Raw genomic sequence first — 12,500 nt, forward strand, 5'->3', positions numbered from 1 at the left:
TTAAACTTTGATGTGTATTACCTAAGATTGAAGTCAGCATATTCTAATCCACAATATGTTCATAGGTCTACTATCACTCTACAGGTCAAAATATAGTGGTAAAAATTTCTATTCCAGCTTTTTACATATTTTAAAATGTAAAAAAAGTTATTACTTTTGTTATCAACCAGACAGGTCAATCAGGAACTGCTAACTATGCAAGTAGCTGTATTTTGAAATAACTTGTAGAACTAGGCAACCTTGGAATTAAGAGAATTAAGTTGAATAATAAAAAAAGAAATCTTTTAAGATAAAATATAATAGCTTTATTTATATTGAGTTATAAATGTGCTGAAGTTTATCTTTGACCTCAGTATTCAGCCGAAACCATTGTTTGTTTTTCACTTCATTTCCTGATTATAGATTCTAAATAGTCCCATGCCTTCTTTCGCACCATTTCTGACATCCTTGATCTTATGCTTAATCAACAATCATTTGCTTGTATACAACACATTGTATCTAATCAGGATAATATACTACAATATGAACTCTGCCCATAATGCAGAATTTTTGTTACCATCATAGTCCTCATAGTATTCCCTGTCAAATACCAATAGGTCTTCAATTTAGAAATTGGAGGGATTTTATATACTGAAACCCTATCAGTGAGTTGAAGTTTAAGTGTACATTTGTGATCACAGAAATAAAACTTTGAAAGTTAGTTTGAATGATGTTTAAGTATGAAACTAACTTATAAATGATTAAGTACGTAGGAAAATATTGAGTGTGTTGAGTTAGTTACTGATGAAATGTAAACAAAATAGAAAAATTGAGATTAAATTAAATTGCAATTCTTTTTTTAAAAGATTTATTTTTTATTTATGCATACAGAACTGGGGCACAGGCCAGAAGTGCAGGGGTGGCAAGAGGATTCACCAGAATCAGAGTGAGGAACATAACAGGCAGATCGACGAAGTACACTGCTGAGGGGAGCAGTGGGCCGGTCAAAAGAGGTCTGCTGCACCTTGTGGATCACCTCCTGGGTGGGGATCGAATTGGCTCTGAAGTGGCCGCAGCTTGCTTGCAGTGCTGCATGCTAACCCACTGCACCACCAGGGAGGGCCCATATTATAATTCTAATTATTGTGAAGTTGCTTACTGAACTAACATGCATATTACCAATTCTATTTAGGTCACTTATTTTTTTTTTCAGTTCTATTTGCAATTATTTATTTCATGAGAGAAGACTAAAGCAGAATATCATCTTTACTACATTTACTACATGATAAGGAAAACCTAAGAAAATATTTGTGTAGACTAAAAATTTTAGTGCTAAAATCATAGTAGAAACACATTGATAACAGATGTATTCCTGTATCCCAGAAGTTCCTTCTTTGGTGGAAATATTTGTCACTGTGCTCAGTTTTACCCAGTATATGTATTTATTTCCTGTAAGTCAAAATTGGAACAAAGATATATTCAGTGCACCTTTCTTTAAAAATAACTTTTGGCTTTCCCTGGTGGCCCAACAGGTTAAAGTACCACAGTATGAAGCTCTCAGAAGCCCCTGCAGCACAAGTTCCATCCCTAGCCAGGGATCTGAACCACATGGCCTGGCAGACCTCTCCTGACCAGCTCCCTGTTGCCCTCATTACATCTGCCTGTTCTGCTCCCCAATCTGTCTCTGGTGAATCCTCTCACCCACCACACCTCTGGCCTGTACCCCAGTTCTGTAAACATAAATAAATAAATCTGAAAAAAAAAATACCTTTTAACAGTGGACATGAATCTTGCAGGATACAGTAAGCCTCTAGTCAATTATAAATGAATAATAACAAAGATCTATAAGGGACACCCCAGAAACTAAAATGATTGTTCTTGGAGAGAAGAATGAGCACCCAGAGGTGTCAGTTGTGGTAGAAAATTTAATTTTGTTGTGTATATCCTTCTAAGTAATCCAGTTTTGTTGACTACATGTGTAAACTGACTTTTCAAAATGTAAAATTTTACGTGAAAGTTGAAAATTCCATGGTAGTATTTCCATAATTCAATATTAAATATCAAATTGACAAAACAAAATATATAAATGATAAAAATATACTTCTACCATAATTCTTTATTACTTTAAAATATAAGTAACCTTAGAAAATAAGCAAAGTTCTATCAAATAATTTAATTAAAAGATTATAGTAGACTTACTTTGTATCATAATTCATAAAATATTTAATATTGAAAATTAATAATGACATAAGAGAATGGAAAGATATTGAAAAATTTTTTGGTTTTGAGTTTGAAAGGTGGTGATGTAATTTTTACTAAGTAAATTGACATATTGTAGCACTGTGTGCCTTCGGATCTAAAATCTGTATGGAAATTATCAAATTACAATTACCATAACACATTACTTGCATTTAAGTAGTTATTCTATAGACTCTGAATGCTGAGTTCAGTAGTTATTATTTAATTGCTATATCTTTAGTATTCTATGTAATTGTATTAGGAATTTGCACTTTCATTTGTTCAACTTCTGGGATATCAAACATTTTAATGTTTATCTGTAATACTGGCAATAACCAGTAACAACTAGTCATCATCAGAAAGTAGTCTTGAGTTTCTCAAATTTTTGTGGTCATGGAATTTTTAAATTACACAATTATAACATTTTTGACAATAATGTTATATGTATATACTTGAAATAATCTTCATTTCAGGTTTAAAATTGACTATTCTTTTACAATAGTCTAGACCACTGATTACCAGGTTATGTGCCAGTACACAGCATTCTGCCCAACTGAACAACTCTAAGTAATGGCTGCAGGCACTCTTACAGGCAGAAGGGATAAAATAGGGAGGAAAATAGATAATTATATTTGTCATCATAAATCTGACAGTTTAGTGTAGAAGCTAGACAGTAAATAAGTTAAGTAAAATATATAGTGACGAATGCTAAAGAGAACATTTCAAAAGCAAGGATGGGGGAAAAGTAAGCAAGTGGGAGGAGTTGAATTTGTAACTATGGCCCCAAAGCGAAGTCTTGGGAAGGTGATATGACCTGAAAATATGAGGGTTCCCTCCTGTGTATCAGCTCTACAGCGATTTGCTTTACTGTTCTGTAGCTCATTGTTCTCAACTCTAAAATTAAATAATAGCAATAATGCTAATCATATTAGATTAGAGTTTTCAATTAGTTATTATATAAAAGTAAGACAGTTGTAATTATATATATATATATAAACTCACATGTTTTTTTTCCCCACAATATACTTTTACATTAATGGTGTTTAGAAATGTATTGTACCAGAAAGACAATTTAGGACATATTGAACTTGTCATATTACTGCCTGGAAAATAATTTAAAGTAATTCTTACAAATCATCATAATTTCAATATTCATAAAAAACTCAAATTTTTACAAAATTTACTAACTAGTTTCATGTTTGTAAGAGTTTTTCATTTATAGAAAAGAGTTCAACAAACCATAGATGTGGAAACTTTGTGTCATGAGCAATGTGATAGTTTACTTCTTAAAAGTTTCCATCTGGATTATCTGCACATTGGAATCATCTCTGGAGCTTCAAAAACTACCGATTCTTCCATAAACTGTAATTCAAGTGGTTTGGCTGTGGTCAGTCATTGGAAGTTTTAAAATATCTTAAAGTGATTCCAATATGCAGACACCCTTACAAATCACTTCTGCTAGGACCTTTTCTTCTTCTTTTTTTTTTTTTGACCCGATTTATTTCTGCCTCTTTTATATAATATTTAAAAATAGATTATTTCATTCTTTTAATTAAGAATCTTTATTTGACTAGTGAGCAGGTTATTTATTCATCAAATGTTTATGTGCCTAGTGTCTGGTAATATATCTTTGTGATAGCAACGTGGTACCACTAACTAATTTTCAATGCAAATGAATAGCATAATGGAAATCTACTTTTAAAAGGTAAGCAGATACTTATGTTAAGTAAATTATTAATAAAATTCAAAACTAAATTATTAATAACATCTTTAACTGGCATAGTTTCGAAAAACATATAAGAGTCTTTAAACAAGATATAAAATATTATTAGCTACTCAACTAGTACCATTTATAATTCCTTAGATTTCAGCTTTAAAGAATAGCAGTGCTTTAAAAGCCACAGAACTTTTCTGAGGAAACCAAGATATCTTTGAGAGCTATATGCACTTGTTATAATCAATTGAATGAAATATTTCTTGAGCACATATCAACATGGATTTAGTGAGTGGAGATAAACCAGTAAAATAAAAATTATCCACTTTTATGAAGCTTAAATTGAGTGGAGGGAAACTAATGGTAACAAATAAAACAAATAGTATACTTTGAGAGACTAATAAATGCTGTAAAGAAAAATAGAGTAGGCTGAGGTAAAGGAAATGACAGAAAGCAGAATGGGAAGGGACTGTGGTTTGTAGAGTGATCAGAGTCCTCTCAGAATCTGAACGTTTTGACTAAAAAAAAAAAAGGCAGCATGTGAGAAGATCTCCAGTCCAAGTGGTCTAAGGTGTAAGAACAACCAAGCAGGTTCTAGAAAGTGAGCAAATGCATGATACATTTGAGAAGGAACAGAAGTCAAAGGTAGAATGAAATGTAAAAAGAGCAGTAGATAAGGCCAGAGAAGCAAGCAAGAGCCAAGCAATAAATGCCAGCATCAAAGGCCATAATAAGCTAGATTTTTGTTCTGTTTTGTTTTGTTTTTCCTACATGTTCTGGAAACAATTAGAGGGTTTGTCTGAGAAGCACCATGGTCTAGTTTACATTTAAAGAGAGAATTTTTGGCCCATACATGAAGAGTAAATGTTATGAAGGCAAGGGAAAAGTAAGAAAACCGTGTCAGGAAGCTGTAGCAGTGATCAGGGAAGAGTTGAAAGTTGAGCAAGCAAGATGATGTGTGTTCCCACCCTGTGACTTGTTTTTTAACACAGAAAAGGATCTGCTGATGGAGTTTGCTCTTAGGCCACCTAACAGATTCAGACAGGTAATCAAAGAGTTAGAAAGTTTCAAAATCCTATATTGAAGCTAGAATTAAAGCAGTAATTGATGATCTTTACAGAAAATTATCTCCCCTGTAACAGAGAAATGCCTTTTTTAAGGCTCTCATTTCTTTTTCTTTTTTTTGTTTTTCAGAAAAATATTTTTAATAACTTTGGAAACCTGAGCTACCTTGTCTTGTCTTTAGTCTAGGGCTTTGTCTTAAAACCTCAAGGAACAAGAATCACTAAAATGATAGCTTTAAATAAAACAATCTGGTGACAGATATAACAATTTAAGATATGACTGTGATGATCAGAGTCATGTTTGGAACCCTGAAAATTCTTCTGTCACTTAAATTAATTCATCACTATATCTAGATGAATTATTTTTTCATTTTGCAGGGGTAGGGGTGAGAGGGCTTCCTCATCATCATATTCTGTTGTCTTCCCCCAATCTCCTCTGTATATTCCATCCCAATTCACCTCCACTTGCCTCTCTACTGATGGTCATCACTATATCATCTCAAATTGTGGGGGTGTAGTGAGGTGGAATTAATTTGATCGGCACTTCCATCCTTATATTTTGTATGTTGTCGGTGGACATAGTAATCACAGATTTTGGAGCAACAGGATTACAATTCTATCCTCTGGTTATGAGCTTGATGATTTGGAGCAACATATTTAATCTTATGAAACTCCATAAACTCATTTGTAAAATGCAATGATCTCTAACTTCAGTTGAGAATAACTGAGTTTATGAGTGCATAGTACTAGGTTGAGCACCAATGTAGTAAATGTTCATTAAATTATAGCAATTCTGACTACTTTTTCCTCTGTATATCTTTATTTAGTAGTTTTCATATTTTAATATAATATTTTAAGAGCAAAGACATTCAAGTCATACTACCTGACTTGAAATCATAGCTTTATTATGGGTAAGCTTTATGATCATGAGAATATATATTTTTACCTCTCTTTCATTTTGTCTTCTTACCCATTAACTGGCTTGTAGTGTATTGTAGTGATTAGATTATAGTGAGGATTCTAATAAAGCATATTAAAAAATATAAGTAAATTTGGCACATAAAAGTGCTATTTTGTAAGTCAAGTACTATGTATATAAATTTCTCAATATTTATTTCAAAATTATAGTTCAAATCTAAAGGATTGTGTTTAGCATTTGCATTTCATTCTTCATAAATCAGGTAATCTTCATAATCTAAACTAAGGAGATATTTGAATGAGTAGTTGATTTATTCTGTCAGCCCTAAAATGAAGGAAATGTTTAAATAGTATCTGCTGAATTGATCCATATGGGTAAGCATATTAGCATCATGACCTTAAAATGAAATTCAGTTATGTTAGTTGTCTTTCTGAGAAAGATAAAAAGAATCAGATAATTGTAAAATCTATTATTCTTTCAAATTGAGTGTTTACTGGTTTTCATGACATGGTTTTACCCTCATTATTTCCTTCTCATTTATTTTGATATGTCTTATTTCCATTTTTTTCTGTTCTTTACAGATCAAAGTTAATACTAGCAACTATTAGCTACTTAATACTAGCTACTATTTAAAGTTGAATAGTTTAATTTTCATATACCATAGTTTGGTTGCTGTGTTATTTCTTGATATTATTCTCATTACTATTCCCAAATTGGCAGTCTTTAGCATATAATTAGCTACTCAAGAGGAAAATCTATGATACTGATGGCATTGTGATTTATTATTGTATATTAATTGTGTCGGTGACATCATTGTTGGCATTAATCCAGTAATACACTAAGCTCATTATATAAACTATACCTTGTTATATTAGTGGGGCTTTCTTTCATTTTGTAGCTGGCTTAAGTCCTGCTGAGATTCAGCAGTTATGGAAAGAAGTTACTGGAGTTCACAGTATGGAAGACAATGGCATTAAACATGGAGGGCTAGACCTCACTACTAACAATTCCTCCTCGACTACCTCCTCCACCACTTCCAAAGCATCACCACCAATAACCCATCATTCCATAGTGAATGGACAGTCTTCAGTCCTAAATGCAAGGCGAGACAGGTAAATCTCATGAGATTTATTCTATCTTTCTCATGGCCAAATGTTACTGTCACCATTGATAAAACTAAAAAATAATTGATTTGTACATAACAGGGGAAAATGCATAGAGGAAAAAAATTAACAGGAATCTTTGATTATCATATATATGATATGATAATATACACATTACAAAAATAAGTTAGATACCAACAATTTGGTGTACAGAATTATTTTCTATACTTTCTGAAGAAAGTTGTGCTTAAAAAATGTGTGTGGAATTACTTTCAGTATATTTTTATAACGAGGATCTTGTGATTAACTTGTTGCTGTTGAGAATATTTTGGCATTTGTTAACCTAAGGACCAGTTTCAATAGTGAAAGGTGAATACATATCTTTGTTATTATGTCTTTCAAACAAGTATTTAGAAACCAGAGAATAGGTAAACATATAAACATGAACATTACAAGCCAGTAAATAGCTGATCTGGTTTGCCTTTTATATTGTGTGGCATAATGTAATCTGTCAGTATATAACAATGAATTTTGGTGCTAATTTTCAATATAAATCTGACTCAAATTCACAAGGAATTCTTTTTTACTTCATTTACCAACAATGAGAAAATTATGTGAGATAATTTTCAGCCAGTGTTCTATTTTGGTTGTATAAAAAGCCTTTGTACAAGTAGCACCCATGTACTATATCAATTTACTCCTTTTATTCAGGCTTATGACTAATTAATCATATTCCTTAAGGTTATGTACATGAAATTTATAGGCTAAACTATTACTCAACAACAAAAAAAATACCTTTTAAAAAATTAAACTGCAGTGTATAATTTCTTAGAGTAATTCAGGACCCTGTGCTGTATAGCACTAAACTTTGTATTACGTTTAGTAGATGGGTACTATTCTGTCATGTAATTTGAATATCAATTTGTCGGTATTTTGTTCTTTCTCATAGGCAAATATTTTTCAAATAAATAAATATAGTTAGTTACAAGATGGTTCAAAATAGAATGTTCTAACTTTGTGATGCTTCTGGTCTTCCTTTGAATGTCATGAAATTTTTGTTGTTAGCTTCTTTATTATAAAAAGGTATGCCTCTGAATGCTTCCACGCTGTTGTTTTGATTGAGATTCAGGTGATTACATATTTCATAAGTTGGTTGCCTTCTCTAAGGTTCTCTGTATGGTAGAATACTTATTTATTGAAAGTGTTGATAAATGTGGAAATATATAGTTACTGAATTCCGTTAGATCAGCCAAAACAGTGAAAATATAGATGGTTTGTTCATAAATCTTAAATAAATTAAATTATCCAAAAAGTCCATATCTTCTTTAATAAGATGGAAATATCTTATAGTGATGGGCCTGTTACTTTATTTTAAAAAGATATTTTTTTCACTTGAGTACATGTGAATGTATATTTTTTTATTTAGAGGTAAATGTTACATTAAGGTCATAAGGCAGGATTAGCATATGATATTATACAGTCCTCTTAGTTTTTCATCCTTTATTAACAGTCATCTTTGGCTCTATTTCTCCTCTAATTGGAACATCATCTAGCCTTGGCAGTTGAACTATTCAATAGAACGATTAAATTTTTCTGACTGCTCTGAGCTGAATTGACCTGTTTTGACCTGTTTGTCACTGATCGTAACCTGACAGGCGCTAGCAGCCTGCAACGATTATGGTTGTTTGAGATGAATCTGATGCAGAGTTCTTTTCCTACTTTCACTACAGCTCGTCACATGAGGAGACTGGGGCCTCTCACACTCTCTATGGCCATGGAGTTTGCAAATGGCCAGGCTGTGAAAGCATTTGTGAAGATTTTGGACAGTTTTTAAAGTAGGTTTTTTTTAATTTTGGATTATATGAGAGTTTTGGTATTTTGTTGTAAATAAAAGAAGCTGGAGGGCAAAATGAGGTCTCTCATAAGTCACACTTAAAAATTTTCTGTTTCAACAAGTGGGTTAGCAAAGTCAAGGAGGTTAATTCTTCATCTTTACCTTTTTCATCAGAAAGATTTTATAAAACTTCCAGCAGAGGTTTTTGTAGGAGTGAAAAGTATCCTACAATTTAATGTCATTAAACAAATTTGCATTATTCACTTTATTACAAGATTTTTTATGAAAAATTCAAGTAAAATTTCATGTCATTTTACATTGTGAACTTTACAGTTCTTTAAGTATAGATACTTAATATGTGTATTTAATAACAAGACTAAGAATTAAAGGTAAAAATTGCTAAGTTTTAAAAAAATAGTTACTTCTTCAGAATCACAAAGATACACACATGGGTATATATTTGTACATGGCTTCTCTAGCTTAAAAACAACAACTTTCTGTATCTTTAATGTCTTCATATAATAGAACTTATTTTTTTTAATTCTTAAAGGGATTATTTTTCAAATGGGAACATGTATCTTTCATGAAATGTTTTCCATGCACAATTCCAGTATGCAGGAGATCTAAACAGAGGTCTACAGATAGATTTATGGAGATGAGTAACTTCACAGGCTGAGAGTCTTATGTTGTCATGGAGCAGCTAACAGGGTGAATGAACTGTTTCATGCTTCATCAACAATTAAGTTAATTAGCTCATTTGAAATTGCACTGCTTTGTTGCCAGGATGTTGGCAGAAACATCAAAAGGATGTGTTTACAAATGGTAGACTACAGGGTATAGAGCAAAAGCACCTCAACAACAAGGCACAAGTACTTGGCATCATAATAACTTTATAGCTGAATTACAGTGAGACTTCCAAAAGGATTTTTACATTTTATCCTTTCTGATAATTTGAAAGAAAAAATGGTCTTAAATGAAAATTAACATCCCTATGCTTGCAAAACAGTTGTAAGGTACTGTTTTGGTGGTATAAAATTGATGACATTGTTCTGAACAAAAAAGTATTAAAAATGTTAAATACCTTCTTTAAAGTTTTCCTGCTATGCAAAATAACACAAATAATACTTTAAAACAAAGAATACAGGAAGGCCAGTCAGTTTTTTAACAACTACAAAATTGTTCAATATCAGTATGTTATATTATTACTTATCTCAAGATTATTTAGATTATTCTGGATATTTCTAAAGCTGGTCATTTGAGCTTTAAGGCTAGACCACTCACCCTACATCTTATTGCTCTAAGTTTTTTTTTTTCTAATAAAATTCAAAATACGTGTTTAAGAAAATACAGATATCTCTTCTTCAGTATAATTTCCTCTGTAGCACATGGGAAAAAATTATTCATTTCAATATTCCTGTGTTTTTATTACTAACAAGCAGGTTGATTTTAACCTTCATATTGCCCTCCATGGTTCTTTTTCATATTCATGCCAGTGTTGTTGTGTTTTTTTTTTTTTCTTAACTGAAGAAATTACAATTAAAAAAGCATTTCCTTTCAATTAAATATCAACTTTGGCTCCAAAGACTGACCACTTTTCCAACCCATTAACTTTATAGGGATGACAGAAATAATGACAGTAGATTTTAAGGCCTTTCTTTCAGTCCATTTTTGTTATGATATGCTTTAGATTCTCTGACTCAAAGATCTGTGATAAATTCTGTTAGTACAGCTAATGCCAGTATAATGTACTAAAATAAAATATATTACATACATTTCCATGCTGGCATTGACTTGAAATTTGAAGAAAAAATTTAAAAATTGTAAAATTAATTGATTTTGGTTGTTCATGCTAAAAAGCAAAGTTTATTTAGTCTCTGTGTGGAAAGTGAAGTGAAGATGAGCATTACCACTTATACAAATTTTCCTGGAAAGAAGATTTAGCTTTTCTTGTGTAATTATGGAGTAGAACTGAGACTCTGGGAATGAGGTAGAGCATGGTATATAAGACATTTCAAAAAGCCCTCAGTTTTCTTGTTTTTCCAGTTTCCTGAAATTTTATATCTAGGTTTGGTTTTTGAGAAAATAATGTGGCATTTTTATTTCTAAAATTCATTGGAAATAAATTGTATATAACTTCAGCTTTATTTTGGCATCAGATAACTTGTACTTTGGTTTCAAATTTAGCCAACATATGTTAAATAACAAAGGATAGTTGAAAGTACATTGTGTTCTAAACTCCCTTTCTCATATTACATCCTGAAACAAACTGATAGAATTCTTCTCTTTTGCTCTGCACCAAAGAAAATCGACCAGAAGACAGTTGTTTATGTACTCTCTCTATATAAAGACACACACATATATATGTGCACACATATATGTATTTTTATTTCCATATTAATATTCAATTGCTGTATTCTTTTCTGTTGAATAAAAAAAAATAAGACTAAGAAACTATACATTGCAACAGCCAAGAGAAAAGCAGAAAAATAAAATATGAAGGAAGTCCAGACTAAAATGGTGTTTCGGAAAATTTTTGAGTTTTGCTATAAGTAGATGTTGACAGAAGCTAATCTTTCCTCTGACCTCTAATTGAGAATCGCCCTAGATCACTAAAAGTTATTTCTTCGTTAATATCTCATCAATGTCAAAGTCGTTTTTCTGCAAATTTAACTATCATCTTTTTGATGTAGGTCAGCTTAAATGTAAAGGGACTGACTTTAGAGCTTAAACCAAAAGGTTTGCAACAACATTCTAGTTAGCAGACAAGTGTTCTTGAACTTGCATGCACCATTGCCAGCAAACAAAACATAAGCTAAGGTACAACGATGGAAATGCTCTCCTTGAAGAAAGATAGACTGGTTAGGGCCCATAAAAATTTCATTGTGTGAAAGAGTAATTAGTTGATGAGCATAAATGTATAGGTTTATTACAAAGACTCATTTTTTTAAGGCTTGATACTGTGTAAAGAGTAATGGGAGTGGTAGTAGAAACAGTAGTTTTAATGGAATGTTGTTGTGCTTTTTCTTGCATCTGACTTCTCTAAAAATTATGCTCTCACTTAGTGTGTATTGTCTATTTCTTTGTCTTTGACTAGGCAGTGTGGCTACAAAATTATGACCTCAAGAAGGCATTCTTTGAACTTGTCAGAATGTTGTTTCTTTTGGTGACAGTGCCCCCATCTCTCAAAACTAAGGCATCTCACATAATCAGCTAAATGAATAGTGACAGCTAACATTTTGTATTTAAACTCCTGTCAGTGTTTAAACATAAAAAGCTTGATGCAAAATAAATCAAACACCAGTGATATGCAAGTGAAACATTTTGTTAAAACAGTCTCTGACATACTTGGATTTAAATCTGATCCCTTTTTAGCTTATAAAATGTAACTTTAAATGAATCTGAAAAATCTAGAGGTTAAAATTGAATTGCTAATCTGGGGAGTATATAATTGAAGTTACTACATGCATTCATAACCTTAAAAGCTTCGTTAAAGAGAATTGTGCATTAAATAAATTGGAAGGATCCTTTTCTACTTTTTGTCTTCCTGAAATGCGTGCTTAATTGTTTTTTAGAAAAGAACTTGACTGCCTATTTATGGTTTTTTTTCTAGTTCATACTACCTACCTAGCTTACAGATCCAATGCAGTTT

General features: G+C 31.7%; 1 protein-coding gene across 9 annotated transcripts in view; it reads left to right on the forward strand.

The window, feature by feature from the left end:
• Nucleotides 1–12,500, forward strand: part of FOXP2 (forkhead box P2) — a 244,664-nt gene that overhangs the window by 189,801 nt on the left and 42,363 nt on the right. For all 9 annotated transcript variants that reach the window (XM_004676956.1, XM_004676957.2, XM_004676959.2 and 6 more), the window contains 2 exons: nucleotides 6,813–7,026; nucleotides 8,748–8,852. In XM_004676956.1, coding sequence (XP_004677013.1) covers nucleotides 6,813–7,026; nucleotides 8,748–8,852 — 319 coding nt within the window. The remainder of the gene's footprint in view (nucleotides 1–6,812; nucleotides 7,027–8,747; nucleotides 8,853–12,500) is intronic.

This window comes from Condylura cristata, unplaced genomic scaffold, assembly GCF_000260355.1.
Source record: "Condylura cristata isolate star-nosed mole 26May11 unplaced genomic scaffold, ConCri1.0 scaffold00005, whole genome shotgun sequence".
Taxonomy (NCBI): domain Eukaryota; kingdom Metazoa; phylum Chordata; class Mammalia; order Eulipotyphla; family Talpidae; genus Condylura; species Condylura cristata.